Source organism: Ananas comosus, linkage group 2 (assembly GCF_001540865.1).
Source record: "Ananas comosus cultivar F153 linkage group 2, ASM154086v1, whole genome shotgun sequence".
Classification (NCBI taxonomy): domain Eukaryota; kingdom Viridiplantae; phylum Streptophyta; class Magnoliopsida; order Poales; family Bromeliaceae; genus Ananas; species Ananas comosus.
The window spans coordinates 7,331,833-7,353,893 of NC_033622.1; the positions used below are offsets into that span (position 1 = coordinate 7,331,833).

At 35.7% G+C, this 22,061-nt stretch overlaps 1 protein-coding gene across 1 annotated transcript in view; it reads left to right on the plus strand.

Annotated features, from left to right (window-relative positions):
- LOC109704081 (TBC1 domain family member 17) overlaps nt 2,250-22,061 on the plus strand; it is a 42,328-nt gene continuing 22,516 nt past the window's right edge. The window contains exons 1-8 of the mRNA XM_020224815.1: nt 2,250-2,514; nt 2,873-3,043; nt 8,250-8,328; nt 8,414-8,521; nt 14,612-14,696; nt 15,814-15,868; nt 18,375-18,776; nt 21,046-21,105. Of these exons, the coding sequence (XP_020080404.1) occupies nt 2,452-2,514; nt 2,873-3,043; nt 8,250-8,328; nt 8,414-8,521; nt 14,612-14,696; nt 15,814-15,868; nt 18,375-18,776; nt 21,046-21,105 (1,023 nt within the window). The 5' untranslated portion in view covers nt 2,250-2,451. The remainder of the gene's footprint in view (nt 2,515-2,872; nt 3,044-8,249; nt 8,329-8,413; nt 8,522-14,611; nt 14,697-15,813; nt 15,869-18,374; nt 18,777-21,045; nt 21,106-22,061) is intronic.

A 22,061-nucleotide genomic window follows, 5' to 3' on the forward strand; every position in this document is an offset into this window, starting at 1 on the left:
TGAAATGTTTGAGAACCTATTCGACCCTATATGTATGCATGAGATATAATGTGAGCACCCAATGAGATGAAAGAACAAGTAATACAATAAAACATAGATCGAGTGGCATTCGATAATGTAAAGTAAAGTGATACTAGAGTTAGTGTGTGTGGCATCAAAGAGAAATGTGATGCAAAGAACAATGATAATGATTAGAGACAAGTGAAGAAAATGAAAGTGGCATAAAGAACGAGTAAAGCTAAAGAACAATGATTGCTAGAGTTAGCATAACAAAGTGATGTAAATAACACTAGAGTTAGTGTAAAGACAATGATTGAACTATATTCTTAGAGTTAAAGATCGATCATACTTGCTATGAGTTCCGTGCTTGAGGGCGGTCGCTCCCCCTCGAGCGATGCGCTCCGGAGTTTTGCATCACGGGTTGGAGTAAAAACGAGGACGGTCTTAGCGGGAGACAGCTGAGGGCCCGCGATGATGGACTTAATGTGGGTAAGTTAATGTGGCGAAACCCCCGGGTTAGCCGTGAGATTAAAGAACAAAGATTAAAGACTAAAGTTTAAAGAACAAAGAACTTGCATACTTGCATGATTTACATTGAGCATATTTCTTGCTTTATTGTTCAGGCATATTAGCATCATGATTATAATTTGGTTACTATTCTACTTATCCTTTCTATTATGCCTGAGTTAGTCCTAGTGGAAAAGTCGGTGAGATTGGGGTCGAACCTATAGGAAACTTTGTTGTAGTTCTCACCCCACTATTCCACAGAGCCGGGACCAAGCGAGTTGGCGAGCGACCGTGGTAAAGGTATCGCACCATAGTCAGAGGCCACCGGAGTTAGGTTATTTCATATTTTGTTAGTAGCCTCCCTATTGTCATCTTTTGTACTTGAAGATGTTTAAAGTAAAGAGAAAGAATGTAATGTTTATTTTGAGCAAATGTGATGTAAAAATAAATGATGAAAAGTATGTAAAGAATTATGAATGTGCAAGTTGGATACATGTATGTGATCAAAAGAAAATCATAGTACTTGTGTAGATATTTAGTTTCCTTTCTTTCACTCATGGCTATTGCTTACCCTCGTATAAGCCGTTTGTGTATGTTTCCGCTAGTGCAATTCTTGTTTGGAAATGTACAGGTGATGAGCCTTGGGCGGACAGGAGAAATTCTGTCCGTACGGCGTCTGTTTGACGTGCTCGGGCCGGCCCAAATTGGTATCGGTCCCGAGGCGTGACAACATTACTATATTAAACCAAACGCATTAATGCAGCATCAGTAGTAATCTCATTTAGAAATCCAAGATACCTGGATATATCGAAATACTCTGTAATATAACATAACTCGAACCAAACGCGCCCTTATGGTAGAATACCCAAAATGCCCAGCTGGCTAAGGAAGCTGCGACTTGGGGTGTGTTTGGTTCAAAGTCGGAATCAGTATCGGAATCAGAATAAGAATAAACTGGAAACAGAATCAGAATGATATATTACCTCATTCTGTTTGGCTCACCACCTGAATCGGAATCGGAATGAACCATTTCCATTGTCGGTATTTAGTTCAGATAGATATTATAATTAAATTAATATGCTAGTTTTATCTTTATGTTAGTTTAAATTCAAACTGAATATAAATATTAAAAATTTACATCAAAAAATTAAAACAATGTCAAAAATTTAAATATATATTTTTTTAAAAAATTAAAAATTAAAATTAAATGGATAATTTAAAATATAAAACTAAATTTCAATTTATTCAAATTCAAACTTAAAATTATAATTTAAATTTTAATTTGAATCAACAAATTTAATTTAAATTTTAAATAAAATTTGAATAAAACTTTAGATTTTAATTAAATTTAAATTTAAATTCAAATTTATAAATTAGATTCGAAATATTTGATTGAATTTTAATTTTTTAATTTAAGTTTAACTTAAAATTAAAATTTATATAAATATAATTTTTAAACTTAAACTTATATTTTAATTAAAAAATAAGCTGAAAAAATTAAATTTAATCTGAACAAATTCATTTCGCTGGGATTCAATTTTCAATCCGGTCTCGTAGACCGGATTAAAAAGAATAATTGAAGAATTCTTATTCATCCGAAAATTAAAATCAAAATAAAAATTTTGCATGCTAAACACAATGAAACAAAAAAAAATTCGTTGATTCCGATTTCAATTCCTAAAATAAAAAGGGTGAAAATTGGGCCAACCAAACACACACCCTCGGTTCCGAGTTGGCGACTCGTCGCCGAGTTTGCCCCTGCGTGTCCTTCCTTCCGCCCTAAGGCACACCGCACACGCTCCTACTAGAAACTACATACGGGGCGAAGAAAGCCACAACCATCCCCACTTTCTCCGACTCCCATACCCATTTCCGCTCACCTTTTCACTCTCGGATTCGTCCTCCTTCCTAAACCCGTTTTCTGTTCCCCCTATCAACGACGCCATGCAAGAGGCGGATCAACACGACCTCTCCGACGATTCCGACTACGCCGCTTCCCAACAACAGGTAACCCTAATCCGAACCCCCTCCCCCCAATCGATTCTTTACGGGTGTCAATTCATTGGCGCGATCCTCCAGTTTGTTCTCAGTTGATTAGTCGACCAAATCAACAAGAATTTTGTTCTTTTTAGTATGTTTCAATTTGGTGCGGTTGTTGATTCATTTCTTGTTACTTGTTACTTGCTGTTGGAATTGGCGTAGTCGTTGATTTGGGTTGGATCTTTCTCTGTTTTTTGCTTTTTGTTTTTTAAATTTATCGGATCGCAATGTGGAGATTGTTTAATTGGTGTTCTTGATCCCTATGAATCGACAAGAAGATCATTGGAGCGGTTAATTTATTTATTGAGTTGTTCTTTATGTGAAGGCAATTGGGAGCGTTGTGCGATGTGATTCAGCTAAAAGTGGAGTCAGTGAGCCCGGTGGATCGGAGGTCGTCTACTCGAAGGACAATGTGACGATCCACCCGTCTCAGTATGCTGCGGAGAGGATCAGAGGCCGATTGCGTCTTATCAAGCAAGACTCTTCCTTGTTTATGGTGAAACACCCCCTCCCTTCTCCACTCGTCTCTCCATTTTCTTATGCGAAATGCTTACATCTATTCTTTCTGTTTGTGATTTGTATTGGAGGTTGTTAATACCTCGATGTATGACGGTTTAGAGAGTTTTGGGTTTTTCGAGAATTGCTTAAAATATGGATCGGGCAATTCTTTGAAATTAAACTAAAAAGAAATAAACGATAAATTCGAAAATTCGAAAACTTAAATAAAATGTGTGATTCCCTCCATCTCGCGTGGACATTATACGGTTATCGAGTATCTATTTGATTGCATCTTTCTTTTTCTGAAAAGAAGGGCTAGAAAGACAAGGTGAAGGTGGAATAAAACTATCAAATGAAGAAAAATTGAGTCATGTATATCTTCATGGTAGGGTGTTAGGCCTTCAATATTGAAAGTGGAACTAATCCTTATGTCGGGTCGCAATTCCAACGAATAGGCATTAGAACTAATTTTCTTTAGAATTTTAGACGAACGCATTCGTTGAACTTCAGACGAACCCATTCGTCGTGCATGCGATTCCTTAACGGCTCCTTTTGGAAGCCTCTCAGGTCTAATTCTCACCATAACCATATTTCTTTTATATTCTTTGTTTCTCCGGTGTTCATCACCAGATTTCTTGTAAGTTTTATTACTAAGAATTATTTATCTCTAAATTTCATTATGCAATTCTCATATATGTTGAGCTAAAGAGTCTACATGTTAACTGCTTTGGTAACCTGTAGGTAAAGTGCTAAATCAATAGGTTTTCGTGGGTTGTATCCAGTAACAATTTCAAAAGGACTCATACCGGTTGTTCGGTTAACGGAACTATTATATGCAAATTCAGCCATAGGAAGAATAGTTTCCTAATTACTAGTATTTTTGCCAGCTAAGCACCTTAATAAACCGACTAAACTTCGATTGACAACTTTCATTTGTCCGTCTGTTTGGAGGTGATGCGCATACGGAAATTGGAGTTTCGTTTTCATTATTTCCAAAGAGTTCTCCAAATATAACTAAAAATTGGATGTCTTTATTTGTAACTATTGTTTTGGGTACTCCATGTAATCTAACAATCTCAGTAAAGAACAAACGGGCAATCTGGCATCGGATATTTTTCTATAGGGTATAAAATGTACCATTTTATAAAATCATTGACTACAACCATAATTGAATCTTGCTTCCTAATGGTCTCCGGTAAACCTAAAACAAAGTCCATACTACGGTCTCTAAGGATTGAGGGTGTCTCACGTGTGTCAAGGTTCTCGGAAATTTCTTTCATGACTAGCGCATACACAACTCCTGTCCCTACCTCTCTAAAAAATTTTTCTTATTCAAAATGTGGAGAGGTTTGGTGGTTTCGACTTTAGGTGCACTAGGTGAACTCGATGCTAGGGTTCTTTTAGTCGTTCGTGATGAGTTCTTTGAGGTTGTAAGGGAGGCCGGCTTGCTAGGATTTAGGAGGACCTTTTTCCCTTTGTGAAAGAAGTAATAAGTGTTGGGCCGACGGCCCATAGTGAGTAACTTTCATATCGTAAATTCAAGGTCTGCCTAATAGGACTTGTGCAACATCTATAGGGAGAACGTCACACCAAATTTGGTCCTCATATGTGGCAAAGTGAAGTGGAACTAAGCATCCTTGGGTAAACGACATCAAGGTTTTGTGTACCCAAGCTACTTTATAAGGAGTATGGCGAGGTTCAAATTTCAAGTTCATTCTTTCGATGGCTGATTTGGAGACTACATTCATGCAATTCTCTTCATCAATAATAACTTTGCAATTTTTATCCTCACATTTTGGATATGGAAAATTGTTGTGCGTCTCCAATCATCATCGGGCTTGGGTGTAGCTAGGACACATCGCATAACCTATAAAAAGGCATTGTCGTTCTTGTTATATGTCTGCTCTAAATCTTCCTCGTCATTAGCATCTCATCTACAGCATGTTCAACCTCCTCTATATCTTCCTCGTTGGGTTGAAAAACTATATTTCTCTTTGGACACTCATAGGAGTTTGACCTATCTTATGATAGTTGAAGCACCTACTGGATGTTTGATTAGACTTTGGACGTTAGCTAGATTCTGACTTACCTTTATCATCATGGCGGTTTGATGCATTAGTAAACTAGGAAATGTTCAGGTTCGTGTTATCGGCCCTAGGATTCTTGTCGGACCATTTTCTAAAATTTGGTCCCCCGGTTTGGGAAGGAAACTTCTTAGGTGGTGCCTTAAGGTATATCTCATATTTTAGTGCAAGTTGGAGGCTTGTTCAACACTAGTGGCCCTATAGGGTGTAATTTCTCATGGTAATTTCTCACGTAACCCTTGCCAAAATCTTGTAAGGTCCATCATCTCATCCTCTTGAACATCACACTAAAGTTTCAATTCATCGAACGAGCAAAGCATTCGGACACAAAAAAGTTACCCTTGGTGTAACGAAAACAATTGCTTATAAAGGCGTTGCTATAGGTTGGCGGTGGGTATTTCTTCATAAGCTTAACTTTCATCTCTGCCCACAATGTAATAAGTTTTTACCTCAGGCACTCAAGTTCTCTCTTAACAACAATCTAATACGTGCCTGGCAGCGCCGGTCAACTTCATCTTAGCAAACCTAACACGATGGTTATCAAACATGTCATACCAATTGAAGTACTGCTCCATTTCAACTAACCAATCAGTGAAGGTTTTTGGATCAAGTTTTCCATTAAAGGAAGGGGCATCTATCTTAACCTTACGGGTGCGTTTGGTTCGCGCTATGTTTTTAAGGTTCCTAGTAATCCAATAGGAATAAAAAAATATGACGGTGTTTGGCTAAACACATTAAGTAATCTAGTTGGTAATATTAGATTTACTTGGGAATGAGATTCATCCCAAAGTACTAATCTCATTCCCTTGAGGGAGGGTGGGTATCCTCATATTAATGGATTGGGGTAATCATAATATGTCTAATATCTTTCTTTCTCCCTACCCGCCGGCTAGTTGGTATTATTTTTCTTTACACTCTAACCTCATATCTCTCTCTAAACTTATTTTTTTCTCTCTAAACTTCAACTCTTTTTCTCTCTCTAAACTAAGCTCTCTCTCCCCCTCTTTTTCTAAAATCTCAACTCTCTCACTCCCTCTAATCTCGACTTTATCTCTTCCTATTTCTTTAATTATGCTCTCTCTCTCTCTAACCTATGTTCTCTCTCTCCCTTTTTCTAAAAAGATGTTGAAATTTTTGGTGGCATTATCTAAAATTAATTAAAAAAATAAATAAATTAATTGTATATTTTTTGTAAACTTAAATAATATGACTAAATAATATAACCGTGCGAACCAAACACAGGAATGCCACATTCTTAGTAATAGGATGAATAGGAATAAGATTCTCGGANCTAAAATTAATTAAAAAAATAAATAAATTAATTGTATATTTTTTGTAAACTTAAATAATATGACTAAATAATATAACCGTGCGAACCAAACACAGGAATGCCACATTCTTAGTAATAGGATGAATAGGAATAAGATTCTCGGACATCTTTTTATTGCTAGTAATCTTTCGTAGTGCGAACAAAATGCACCCTACAGGTTATGTCTACGGTGTTGTCTATATTATGTCGATTTCTACCTATTTGACCTTAGGCATGTAGTGGTGGTCTCCTGTGTGCATGTGGAACAAGTCCTACAATTTGGTTTGGCTCACGGTTGTAGGTTTCTTTATTTAGTGGTGTATGTGCCCTAGTCCTTCACAGATTTGTGGTGTTCTATGTACAATATTATCCCCGTTTTGGACTCGATCTCTAGCTTGTGGATTTTCTAAAGTAGTTGTTCGAGTTTTAAGGCCGTGCACTTTGGTAGCTAGATTTTGAAAGTCAGTATGAAGTGTTTCAAGTTTGCTTATTTTCTCTAAAAGTTGGTTTAGTAATAGGGTATTTGGGTCGTCTATGGATTTATCCCTAAACTTGGTTCTGAATTGGGTCGTCATGATAAAACCTAGGCTCCGATACCAAATCTGATGCAGGACGGTTAGGGAGTTTAGGGGTTTTGAGAATTGCTTAAAATATAGATGGGGCGATTCTTAGAAATCACACTAAAAAGGAAATAAACGACAAATCCGGTTATTCGAAAACTTAAATAGAGATTGGTTAAGGAAAGATCACAACTTCGAGTTTTGAAAAGAGAGTTAGGGTTAGGGCTTAGAAAGGGATGGAAAAAGAATGAGAATAATAGGAAATTAAGGTTTAGAATTATCCGTAGAAAGAAAGAGAAATCGAAGAATTCGATGTCGACTCCTTTCCACGTAGTAGGCTTGGATCGCAATCTCGATCAGTCCGTTGTTGCGGCGACGACAGATCGTAAGGGAATGCGCCTCACGTACAGCTTCTCCTATACGTCCTGATTGTTGAGAGATCCCACTGGTGGGTCCCGCACGGATAAATCGATCTCAACGGCTCTCTTTTACTTGTAATGGATCCAATGGCTAAGATAAAATAAAATAGAAGATAAAAGAAAAAGAAAAAGATAATTCATGGGACTTGCTTTCGAGCTGGACTCAGTTTGATCGATGCTTTTGCGAAGGCAAGGAAAATTTACGAGGAATTCTAATAGCTCAATTCTCATTAACCAAAGCATCCCTTACAATAGAGTTTTGATGTTTATTTTTAGAATATAGGTTAAAAAGAAAATTAAACAAATTCTCATAGTAGAGTTCAAAACAGAGTTCTAAAAAGGAATAGAATTCTAATAAAAACTTCAAAATAACTAAAACTTTCAAATAAAAATCCTAATCTAATAAAATTTCCAAAATCAATCTAGCCAATTTGAATCAGACTCAAATTCAAGTCAGGCTTCTAGCATTGGTCGGAAAAGGAGCCAGTTCCCCATCATATCTACTTATGATGTCGAGTATAAGTCAGAAAAGGAGCTAGTTCCCCATTATATTTACTTATGATGAAATTCTAAAGTTTAGTGATATGGCTTTTAGTGGAAATATGCTTTATGGAGGGATTGCAAAGTGCAATGATTTTGTAGCTGTTTCCTTTATGGCTTCATTTGTTTTCGGTTTTGCTTTGACTTCACTAGTCTTGGATTAGTTATATCCTATATAGAAATTCCTATTTACTCGGTGTATTTGTTATCAAGGTATTCATATTTCTTAAATGGTAAATAATTTATTTAGCAAATATTATAGAACGCGTTTTCACCTGATATGCACTGGCAGAGTTGGATACCCTACAAACCAAGTATAGATGGAGCTGATTCTGTGGGACGACACTCAGATTTAGTGCCAATAGAAAAAGGTATGTCGAGCACTTTCATAAATGTATAAGGTTTCTTGAACAGTGGAGAGAAAAGCTCCTTATTTTTTGCCCTGATTCTATGCAGATAGATATCTATACACCATAAAGGCCCTGCCTCTAGGCGAGGTTCGTTCCATCCGTAGGCACACGCCGACACTTGGCTGGCAATACATAATTGTTGTTCTTTCATCAGGTGAAGTAAAAGTGATAATGTGTTCTCTTTGAAGGGCAATATTTTTGAATTTATTAACTCATGGCATCTACTGCTTCCTTTTGTGATAGCATATAATAGGAAATTCTTTGAACATAGTTTAGCTTACATTTCTTCTCAAAAGTTTTTTTTTCTATGAATGAAGGTGGTTCTACTAATTTTGTTCACTGGATGACATTGTGATGATGCTAGTATTTTGTCTTTAATTTAGCTAAAATTGCATAATGGACTAAAATATTCAACTATACTTTGTACTATCACTACACACCTTGAACCGACCCGGATATGAAGTTTTTCCTTATTTTACTTATTAGGTCAGGAACAATATTTTATTTGAAATATCTCAAATAAAATATCTACTAGTTTAGGAATGTGGTTAATTTATTCTTTTCTTATTTGGTTTTCTTATCATATTAGGATTATTATATGGATTCTAAGCCTATATATAAGAGGCCTCTTCTTTTTTTCCTTCAATAGTTAATCTAATTTATAAAGAAGAGGTTTTTTAAATAGGTTTTTAGCTTAGGTTAAGTTAGAAGAGGTCTCTCTGTCCCTTGGAGGGAGAATTCCTTGAGCCATAATTCTAACATTAGCTATTGGAGCGGTCGTTAGGAGCGGCCGATACTAACATACTCTTGCTAGGCAATTGTTCTATACGTGAAGTTGTGGGGTTTAATATTTTGTCTGGTTTCATTTCCTTCATTTTGTAGTCATTATTGTAAATTACGAGGTATGTGTTTCACTCCAATGGTATCATGGGTTATGTTCTCTCAAAAGCAAAAACTGTTAGTGCTCATATGTCAGCAGGTGTGATGACATAGCCAATATTTTTCTGCGGCAACATTTTGCAAATTGAGGTGTTGAGGTGATGAGGTAATTAAAAGCACACAAGTAGGCACAATAACACGAGGTACTTTGTATTTATTTGTCAAGATATATCACGTATAATATAGGTGAACCTAACAATGCCTAAGTTAGTCCAACGAGGCAAAACAAATGCTATTTAATGTTACGCTGCGGGGCTCTTTTGTAAAAACTTTTTGTGATGAAAACAATAGAAAACATACTTTTTTGTTGAAACCAAAAGCCTGACCTGAATGTGCATCAAATCTGCCACATGGACAGAGTCTTCCCTGTCCAAAACGGACAATTTTGTCCTGAATGTATGGCGTAGGGGCATAGATTTACAACAATCAACCATCCCATCAACCACAACAACAACAACAATCAAAACAAAGACTAACAAAATGACAACGACATAACTGAAAAATAATCAATTTCTAGATCCTCCAATTTCCGCGTACAACTGATCACCTCCAATCTTCGAAAAATAATATTAAAACACAATAACGAGACTAAAGCATACTGACAAGTAACGAGATACTAATACTGACAATCGAAACTATGTAGTGAAACTATATGAAAAACCAAGTAATACAATCCACAACTATCTAAAAAATGCAGTAATACTAAGTACCGAAAGTAGAAGTCTAGAATCACAAGGTATGACCCAAAGACTTAGCGTGCTAGCGCATGGGGTCACACCTAACTAGTGTCCTCATGCATCATCTTGAACCTCACCACTAGTATCACATGTGGATAACAGAGGGTGAGAAATATGTACACATGTTTTTCAGTTAGTACTGCAAGTCGCTGAAGACAAGCTGTACTCACTGGTCAACAAAGAGAACGATAAGGTAAATATGATAGGTAGAAATATGCATTGGTTATACAGTAGCGAAAAGTAAACCAGGAAAAGGAGCATGCAACTTAATAATTGAAATAGTACTGCTACGTAACAAAGATAATCAACTATTTGTATGGATCAACAACACGAATAGTCCAATATCCAAACCGAATTCGAGTACTGTCGTGTTGGTTTAAAGATCTCAAGCAAAGCCCCAACTGCAAAGATACCGTATAGGACTCACAGATCGGAACATGACCACTTTTTTGAAAAAGAACACCGTTGCGGGGGCCAAACCGCTAGTGTACGTGAAATACTCCATAAGTTGTGGCGATAGGTGATGTACGCTCAATAGCCAAACCAATTGTAAATTGCCGAGAGATAAGGTCACAACAATGTCACGCGGGTAATAAAGGTCAAATAATTGTCATATAATTATGCAATCAAATAACGAACTGCTCTACAACTCGAGAATAAACCAAACATGCAATAACCGAAAGTAGAGCAACTAATGACCATATATAGAAGTGGTGCGAATGATAACTCAACAATAAAAAGGTATAGAATCATAAAGAAAGATAACCGAGTAAGCATCAATTTACCGATTTCGGATCGAAGCACCCACCTGTATACCTGATATACCTGAGTACCCGACTCCTCCAGTGCCTCTAGGTGTCACGTGAATCTTGACATAATTATCGAATGTCGATATAAGCCACTATGTGTCAACAATACCAAGTGACACACATATACTGCACAGATGTGCACTACAACATACTGAGAACATTGGTTTTGCAATACGAGTTTTGGAACTAGACAAACCCATGAGCTGACTCTACAAGAGTCCAAACGGCTCGCAAACATTAAGCGGACAACAACTCGTGACACTAAGTCGCCAATAATATGAATCAAGATTTAACCGATTTTCGAACCTTGCCCAAATCGGTACCTAACCCACTGTGACCACTCACTATCCCAAAACACACTAATTTAGGTGTTGAGACAGCGGGATACGAGGTGCACACTAATAGAGGCCGTAGCCCCAAACTAGGCCGTAGCGGGTTCTGGCATATGTCAATTTTGGCGTATGAACCGGCAGAAGATAAGAACATTCACGCTACTAGTTTCAACCAGCAAGGACCCTTCGAAACACATCCCAGGGGTTTTAGAGTCTAAGTGTACAACCAGTGTGTCAAAACGACGGAGTTTTCGCCCCGATAAGTTCAGTAGTTGCCGTTTTCGGCAACGGAATAACACACGACTTGATCAGTCTCAAGGGTCATTTCCACTTGGAATGCAGCTGCAATGAAGCATGGATTTAAGTGCCATGGCACGGGGTCGTGCCGGAAACTTGCTGACACAGTACAGCACGGTGCGTGCTGGGCTGTGCCGATGCCTGTAGGTCACAAAAAATACATGTATGCCCACACATAATGGCATGAAATATTTATTTTCTTTAGCAATAAAATATTCTAACAGTTTATTATTCATCTTTATCAAATCTTTTGAACTTCCTTGAGAAAATTACGTACTAATTTAAAGAATAGAGGAAGTGCCATCGGCACGGTGACTGTATCGTGCCTATATCTTATTGGCACCATACAACGTCAAGGATTAAAGTGCCTATCGGCACGGGCCGTATCCATTCCACCGTGCCGATCGTGCTAGCAAGATATCGGCACGATACAGCCCCCGTGCCGATGGCACAACTCAAAACCCTCTATTATTAAAATTAGTAAGTAATTTTCTTAATGCAGTTCAAAAGAATTGATAAAAATACATAATAAATAATTGGCATATTTTGTTGCTAAAAAAATAAATATTTCATTCCATTACGTGTCGGCACACATATTTTTTGTGACTGGCACGCATCGGCACGGCCCGGCACGCATCGTGCCGTACAGTGTTGGCAAGTTTCTGACACGACCTCGTGCCACGACACTTAAATCCTTGGTCACAGTAGATACAGCCCGTGCTGATGGACACTTAAATCTTTGCACAGAACCACTGATTGCCTGTGCCGCCTATGTCGTACTGTGCGAAGGCAGTGTCTGTATGTGGTATGTGGTTATGTGAGACCATATTGACGTAATAATTTTTTTCTTGTTTTTTTTTTTTTTGCATTTTTTCGAGTCCTTTTGAGTTTCTTTGATGTATAATATTTACAAAAGTTTTTTAATACTTTAAAATATAAAGATCTTGTAAATCTACTGTCATTTGGAGCAATTAGTTTGTTTCATTGCATAATGAGACCATCTTTTAGTGAAAAATCAAGTAAGAAGATTTCCTATTATTACTTTTATTATTTTATCTAGTGAAAGCTTTCCTATAAATTTTTATCCAATTTTCACTTTGGTTTTGGTTTCATGCATATACTTTCGAAATGTATATAAATGTCTTTTCTTAGTTTTTAAGATGTTTCTGACTTTATTCTTACTAAATTGTGTAAGATACAATACGCAAAATATTTTTATATCCATTAGAGATATTAAAACACTCAAAAAAACTAATTTTTCCTAGAAATTTAATTAGAAGCCCGAAATCATTTTAGTATAGCAGAATATTGTTGAGAAATTAAATTGTAAGATTATTTAATTCACCATACCTATTAAAATTTTGAAATGATTGGGACTTGCCAAAATTGTCGAAGCTAAAACTCTAGATATCTCTATTGAAATTAAATTGAAAATGAGATCTCTAACCTTCTTGCACTCTCAAATCTTTGAACAATCCCCCCTTCTTTATTTTGTGTGAAACAGTCTGTTGGCTTCCTTACATTTCAAAGACCCCAACCTAAGGATTTAAGTGCCTATCGGTCTGGGCCATAACTACCGTACCGTATCGTATCGTGCCAACAAGATACCGACACGATATAGCCCCCCTGCCGATGACATTACTTAAAACCCACTTTTTTTAAATTAGTAAGTAATTTCCTCAATAAAGTTCAAAAGATTTGCTAAAAGACATAATAAGCAACTAGAAAAGAAATCAGCAAGAAGTTAGTAAGTAATTTCCTCAATAAAGTTCAAAAGATTTGATAAAATAGATAATAAGCAACTAGAAAATTTTGTTGCTAAAGAAAATAAATATTTCATATCATTATGTGTCGGCACACATGTATTTTTTTTACCGGCACGTATCGGCACGGTCCGGCACGCAACGTGCTGTACTGTACCTGCAAGTTTTCGGTACCGCCCCGTGCCACGGCACTTAAATCCTTGCCTTAATCCCAGTCTTGGAGTAGTTCTGGGGATGGGAGGCAACTCATTGAATTACCTCAGCACTTGAGCTATTTTGAGATGAATGTTTTAATTTTGTTTTGAATAACATAGAATTCGTAATCATAGAAAAATTAGATATGAAATCAATCCCGTGATGATTGCAGTTTTGGCATTCAATTTGCTTCTCATCAACTTGATTTCTCTTCTTAAACTTTTATGTGTGCTTACAGTTATTTTTGGATTTCGGATTCTTCTTTTCCTTTTTATCAGAAATTGCTGAAACTATCGAAACAGATGCACTAAGCACTGAAATTAGTGAAACGAACCTATCTTTTAATCTCCATCTAAAACTAAAAATAAAAATTTGTTCAGCAATGACGAAAACTCTGAGAGAAGGTTCTCATGACTTCTCTGCAGCTTAAGAAGTGAAAAGATTACTAGGATTTGGGTGCTTTAAGGTATAACCTAGTCTCTGCTGGTCTTTTGTCTGGATCTCCAGCTTCAGAAGGCTTGCTTTAGTTTCAAATGATGGAATAGAGCATTGTCTAGAGTTGTAGGCTACCTTTCTAAATGCTACCTTTGGCTTTGCATCGTTGTAGACATGCTGCAATGGTTGTCCTTTTGATGTGCAAGAGATTCTTCTTTAATAAGATTCACATATGGCCACCAATTGTTAGTAAATGTATTGTCATGCAGTATGCTTGAAGGAAGAACCTTTTATTTGGAGTCATCTCAGATATATTCTATAATAATGAGCCACTATTTTAGAGATAGAGCATCTGTATGGATTTATTAAGTGCAACTTCTTGTTAGAAAGGCTATCTCTGTGGCCGCCTAGGTGCAATCTTGACATCTGAAAGACATGGCAAACAACATACCCGATTATTATTGTTTAACCTTACATTTTTATGTTGCTTTATAAGAAACATCAGACTTCCGTGCATCTATTGTTGATGTTAGGATGCTGAGGATTCTCCTTTTGCATTCTTTTGTATGCATAAGATGTACAAAATCCTTTTGAGAATTTAGTTCTAAAACATGCAGACTATTTGATGGAAGTATGATATTTGTATTTTACCCTACACAATTTACATTTTGATCTCTTGCAAGTTTTATACAATTGTGGAGAACTTGTATATCTGATTTATTAGGTAATATACGCAGGGCTTGCATATCCTCCTTTTTATTTCTATAGTGGAGGGGTCCGTGAATTTCTTGGTACATTGAAGCAGCATGTTTTTATTGTGAGGTTGGTTTTATCTTGCTTCAGATTTTGTCTTTTGTGTATTGTTTCTTCATCTTTTCATTATTCATTTGAGTCCCTGTTCCATAAAGAAATTATGACAACAGGGAATAGTCAGGGATAAGGACAACAGCAATACCATTAAATGAACACTATCTGTGTAAAATACTAAAATGACATCACATATAGAGTGGAAAAGTTGACTTGATGAAATTTCATGGTGGGTCTCAATCACTCTGCTTTCTACCTTGATAGCCGCTGTTACATTTTAATGTAGGATGGGGTTATGATTTGTTATGACCACCTTATTACCACGATCATCTTAGCACATACATAGCCTGCTCTATGGTTGACTAGTTCTGCAAAGTCGACTGGTTAGCTAAACACCCGACAGGTCGACCTTACCAGATTACTCAAAACTCAATATTGTCCAACATTACAATGATTACATTTTTGATTCTTTCGATAGGTGTGAAATAGGTTCTTTTGGTGCGAGAACCACATAAGCAAGAATATATACACTAAAGAAGTCTTTTAAACTCTAAAATGATGCGACGAAATGCTGATATACAGTGGAAAATGAGGTGATTCAAATAATTGATGTGAAACAAGCAATGCGTGACCACTCGTTATATGGTCTGAGCTTTGATTTAGTTGCTATAGAGTTCAGAAAAGTGATAACTAAAAGTAGGATCCAGTGGAGAGAGGTTTCTCTTCACTTGTGAGGATTCATATAACTGGTGCTTCTTTGCATGGGATTTACCAATTTAGGTGAGCCGACTTGAGTTGAATTGAGATGTTTTCTTGACATCAACATTGGCATTGTCATTCTTCCTTCTGTTATTCCTTTCCTTTTCCACTTAATTTCCTTGTGGTTGATACAATGTGCAACCTTGCTGTCCTGTACTCATGGGTAATAACTTTACTTTTAGTCCGCTTCATTCTTTTGTCCTGTGCATCAGTGTGAGCAAGCGGGCTGTTGTAAAACCTTTACACAGGTTTATATGAGGCATACTTATCTTTCTTGTTTAGTTTATGTGGTAAATGCATTAATTTTTCACTTTTGCAGCATATGAGGTAACAAGAAATATTTGATGTCCTTATTGTAAAAATGTTGATTTAGGTCTGCGGAAGATCCAAATGTTTTTCTTGTGAATAATTTTCAGGATCCTCTGCAGGTGCGTGTTTCAGTGCTTACTAGCATTCTATTTCAGGCAACTGTCTGCTTTAATGTGATAGTGCCGTTTTTATACTGTGAAAGTGTATTTTGCACACTATGTTATTACTACAGCCATAAGGTTTGCATATTGATGAACTTACTCTGTAGAGGTTGCCATACTCATTATATTACATAGTTCAACTTGTGATTTTTTTTTTTTTTTTTTTACCCTGATGGCTGCTTTTATTTTCATAGTTGACTTTGTGCTCGCTTATCCACTATCTAGACTTGTATCTTTTGTTGGTTGTATGTCTGATACTTTCCTAGGTTTCTATTGTTATTAAAATAGTCAGTCGTAAACAAGGATTTAAATGCCATGGCACGGGGTCGTGCCGGAAACTTGTTGGCACTGTGTGTGCCAGGTCGTGCCGATGCATGCCGGTCACAAAAAGTCATGTGTGCCAACACATAATAGCATGAATTTATTTATTTTCTTTAGCAACAAAATATTCTATCTGTTTATTACGTATTTTTATCAAATCTTTTGAACTTTTTTTGAGAAAATTACTTACTATTTAAAGAATAGAGGGTTTTGAGCTGTACCATCGGCATTGGGTTTGTATTGTGTCGACATCTTGTTGGTACGATACGGCACGGTAGATACGACCTGTGCCGATGGGCACTTAAATCCTTGGTCATAAATATTAGTTTATTACCTGGAGAGTCAGCTTAACTTGATAATATGAAGATTTTATTTTTCAATTGAGTTGCAGTAAAGAGTCAGTCATAAATATTAGTTTATTACCTGGAGAGTCATCTTAACTTGATAATATGAAGATTTTATTTTTCAATCGTGTTGCAGAACTTCATGCTATTGTTTGTTGATTGTGCTCACTCGTACACATATACATATTGCATGGACACCAAAAATATGCATCTCTGTTTCCAATGGGGATTGATTTGAAAATGAAGTGTAAATATGATTTGAGCTCATATTCCCCTTATGTTACTAATGTTTGCAGCTTTTATTTTACTATTGCAGTCATTATTAAATGGAATGAAAGACTTAAGGTTAACTTATTAAATGTTGGACAAATATCCTTGCACTTAAGAAGTTTCAGCAAAAGGATAATTGTATTGTGTTTCCCCTTAAGCTCATATTCCCCTTAAGTTACTAATGTTTGCAGATTTTATTTTACCATTGTAGTCATTATTAACTGAATGAAAAATTAAGGTCAACTTACTAGATGTTATGGTTATTGTTTTACCAAAACTTAATTAAGAAGACTAGAAGAGGATTTGAGCAGTAATTTAACTATTGTCTGCTGGCCACGGTAATATGGTGATAGTTTTATTAAAACTTAATTAAGAAGGTTATTGTAAGAGGATATGAGCAGTAATTTAACTATTGTTTGCTGACCAAGGTTTTAACTTTTAAGTGCCAGTGGTATGTAGTACATACTAGTGCTGACTAGTGCTCGCCAGGGTAAACAGTGGCGAACTGCCATTCTGACTTGTGGCATGCACTACTTGTGCTGCTGGCGCACTTCCCATTCCGGCACACTTTGTTATGGGATGTTTTAAATTTTTTTGCCAACAAACTGTTCATGTTATTCTTAAATGATAATGTGTACTTTATTTATTGAATTGCTTCTAAATTTAAGAAATTCTGTCAAACACAAGATTTCATTTGATTAATGATTAAAATTTGATTAAAATAGAATTCCCTCAAAATTAGTTAGTGGTTTTATATATTTTTTAAGGCAGAAGGATGAATGGATTTGCATTAAATGTTTTAGATTTGATGAAAGCAATTTCAAATTCAAGGAGTCAAAATTCCCCAGATCATTCCTCAGTTTCATCAAATTCAGATCATCCAAAATTCCAAATGCATGAATGTATAATAAAAGGTTTTGAGTATTCATTCTAAGCTTCTTTAGATGAATTTGAGAAAAGATAGGGCTTCATGAATTTAAAAAAGAGTCTCTAGGTGTTTTGACTATCTGTGGATTCTACTATGCTGAGACAATGTCAACATGGTATGACATGGGATATACAATTAAATACTTACTACTGAGTACCGACCAACTGAAAACCACTTGATCTTTTGTTCACAGTTTTCTAGGGAAAATCCTGCAAAATATGTTTGCCATGCAACTAGTAAAGCCAATTTGCGTGATAAAGTTGTATGCACAGGTTGAAGTTATGCATGATAAACCATAAGAGATTGTATGGGATGGTGTCATAATAGTCATAAAGTGATAAAACAATCGCCAATTTGCCATCTAGTTTGTATCAAGTTGTTATTTTTGCCTCAGGTAAAGAAAACTATTCATCTTTTCTGAAGTCACCAAATTATTGTTTTTTCTCTTGTTAATATCGATTTATCGGATGTAGCATTTCTCTACTTTTCAACTCTTTGCCAGACTCTATACAATAGGAACATAGTTAATGTTTTATAAGGTGGAACCTTTTATGCAATACAACTCTCTCACTGCACTTATTGTTATGTTCATCTTTTGTAGAAAAGCCTGTCGTCACTGGAGCTACCACGGGTTGTTTCCATTGCAAATGGAACATCACTACACAATTCAATTAGTTTTGCTTCAGCTGATAATTCTGAACAGCTGAGTGGAGTTAGAAATGATGGATCTTCTTCAATTTCTGAATATGGTTCAAGGCAGAAGCATAGGTCTCATGACCCTACTCGTGATATTTCACTGCATGTCTTGGAGAAATTTTCAATGGTTACCAAGTTTGCCCGTGAAACAACCTCAAGTCTCTTCCGTGAGAATCATATTAATAGCATCAATGCCTATGAAAAAAAGCAACAAGTCAGGTATGCTGAGGATAATAGTATAGATAGTAGGCATAAGGATGAGCAAGCAGCTTCAGACAAGGTTTCAGTGGCCTCCGATCCATTAGAGGTAACACTATGTTCTTAACCCTTTTAGAAGATTCAAGGTTTTAAGCACTTAGAATCATTACGTACGATAGCAGATTCTGGATCTCCTTTCTTAATTAGCCTATGTAGGACAGTGGTTCATGTTCAATTATATTATTTAATCATTATAATATCATTCTGCTTTGTAGTAATCTAACTTTCAGCAAGAGTTGATAGAATATTATTCAACGTTGTTCTGTTTTACGAATTTTTAAGTAATTGAAATCTTCAAAATACTGTTATATGTACTCATTTTTTCTTTTCTTTCTTCCATTTAGTTGCATTTTTATCTTTTGTGTAATACATTGTTCTCGGAAATTATCATTTCATTTAGCCTCTAATCAGTGACCTTATGTGTGTTTATCCTTGCCTCTAATTGATCATTATGATCCTTTACATAACCTACGACTTGTTTTTGTTTAATCCTTTATTTTATGCTTTTCTGCATTTGGATGTATTCTACTGTGATCTTCTCAAAGATAGAGACACAGAGATACCGATCGAGATATTGTATTTTGTAATTCACTTCAGCTTCATAGAGACATAATCTCATCCTTAAGTTGTCACTTATCTGAATGATGATGTATTTTACATCTTTCTATATCCTTTTTCATAACTACCCTGATGTTTCTGTGGTCAAGCTTCTGTCCAACAAGTTGTAGGTATAGCATTTCCTGCTTGAAATAGAATTTCCGTAGTTATTGATTATTTTGTTAGATCAGTGACTACAGTTTGGTAGTTAGCCTAACCAAAATGCAATTTTAGCTCCACTATTTCGGAATAATAATGTTGATTCTTGCTATAATGAATGACTTAGCATTTTGTCGACCAAAGCTTTGATAAAAGTTGGAGGCTGTTTATGCTTCTGCTCACGAGGCAGTCTATGAATTTGTGTTTCTGTGACTACTTTTCGTAGTTTGTAAGTTCTTGGATATATAAAAAAATAGGAAATATCTAATATACCCTTTAAAACTTAAAATATTAATAGAAGAGTAAATTTAAAAATTTTGAATAGTAGTCGCGGGTATATAAGCAAAAGGCCCTAAAAACAAATGAATATTGCCCAGCAACTGCACATGAGGGAGCATATGCATTTGTGTTTTCGTAACTAGTTTCTAAGTGCTTGGATGTATAAGATTTCCTCCTAGTCATGTTCACTAGTCAACTTGGCATGGAACATAGATTACTAGCTAATTAAAATAAGACACCTCTATTCTTCACATTTTATTAATTATACATTGTTAAAGAATATAAAACAACTATTATTCTCCAAAAGCTTAAACTACCAGAGAACGGTATTTTTAATATTTATATTCAATACTGCCCCCTCACGTCTGAACTCAAGACTATTTGATAGGCCCAAGACACGGATTTGAATTAAATGGGAGAAAATTAAATTATGATACGAGTCTAGCGGGTCTCGAACTCAGGACCTCCTACTCTGATACTATGTTAAGGAACAAAAACAACCATTATTCTCCAAAAGCTTTAGCTACTAGAGACCGGTGCTTTTAATATGTATATTCAATATACTTGACTAAATTTTAAAATTTTAGCATGATATGTTAAGCTGTCTTATCGTCTATAAACTTAAAACTATGCTAAAACAAATTTTGAATTTCCTCTTTTTTCCTTTTTTTCGTTTCTGCATATCTTTTACTCATCTTATTTACGCACATAATATATGAGTGTATGTTTTCTCACATAGTTTGGACAACATTTATGCACCTATGTAGCTTACTATTACTCATGCTCTATGTGATATCTTGGCCACGCGCATATGGCGACCTTTTTCCAAAACATTGATTAGCAACATCAATTTCCATTATATATTCAAAGTCTGCTTTTCTGCTTTTAGATTTAGTTGCTGTTATATAGATGTTGCTTTATCAATAATTCAATAATTTAATTTCTTTGTGGTCTAGCTGCTGTTTTTATATTTGGTTGGCTTTGTAATTGTTAGTTTTTATTATTTTGATAAATACAAGCGTTGTTGAGCTTTTAAATTGTCTTAGTGTGATATATTTTGTTAGGAGTGGCGCATGAGTGGCAAATTGATTATAGAAAAATTTTGAATATGGAATAAAATTTTTTAATCTTTTTAACAGTTCGAGAAAGTTTATCAGTCTCTCTAATAATGATAATGTTTGTACTTGTCTCACTATAATATCTTGTTATTTGTGATAGTAGTAAACAATCGTAAGAAAGTATTAGAGTTTATTCTTATAGTTTACTATCTATGTTTTTTGCAGTTTGATAAATTACCTCTAGTATGGGGAAAACAAAGAGAACGCCCTCTATACCTTGAAGAGGTATGTGCTTTCAGAGATCTATATAATTTACATTCCTTCTATCCTAGAAATTTTGTCTACACTATATTTAATCTAGTCTATATCTATAGAGCTAGGCTACTATACTATGGGTAGCACGGAGGCCTCCGTGCTACCAAGTTGTTTTCAATGATACGGCTTCCGTGCTACCAAGTTGTTTTCAATGATACGGCTTCCAAATCGACGATCGGCTCCGTTAGACATGATCTACACTATTAAAAGTATTTGGAATCTAAATTTCATAATTTTTCGACATCATTTGACTAGTGATCAAAAGGTTTCAAAATTGACAATTTTAATGGTAGATATGATGCGTTTGTGAATTTAACGGTATAAACAATCCAAATTTGATGAAATTTTTATAGAAAATTCTTTTTACTATTTAGAGTAAGATTAGTACCTCTGATCTTAAATTCAAGTCTTTTATTATCATTTTTTATGAGATTTTTATTTTCAGCCGTTCATTTTTAGACTACTCGTTTGATAGGTAAATGATGCCGAAAAATTATGAAATTTAGTTTCCAAATACTTTAAATAGTGTAGATCAAGTGTAACGGAGCCGATCGTCGATTTGGAAGCCGCATCATTGAAAACAACTTGGTAGCACGGAGGCCTCCGTACTACCGATAGTATACCAGCCTAGCTCATATCTATATCACTTTGATCATTTTATGTTAGAAGATTAAGAATAAAAGTCCAAAATGAGTATTTTTTGCCCAAAATCTGAGGTCCAGTTGGAAAAAAGAAAAGCTGTGGTGAGCAAGCATGTAGTTAAAACCAGTGTTTGAAAAAGCGCGCCTGGGGCGCAGTGCTCTCTTTGAGGCGAGTGCTAGGCTTTAAGCATGAGGCCCGGTGTTAAAATTTAATGGGTTTTGGGCTTGGGTTCTCAAGTTTTGAGTTTGTTAATATACGCTAACCTGTATGATAAGAAGCAGCAA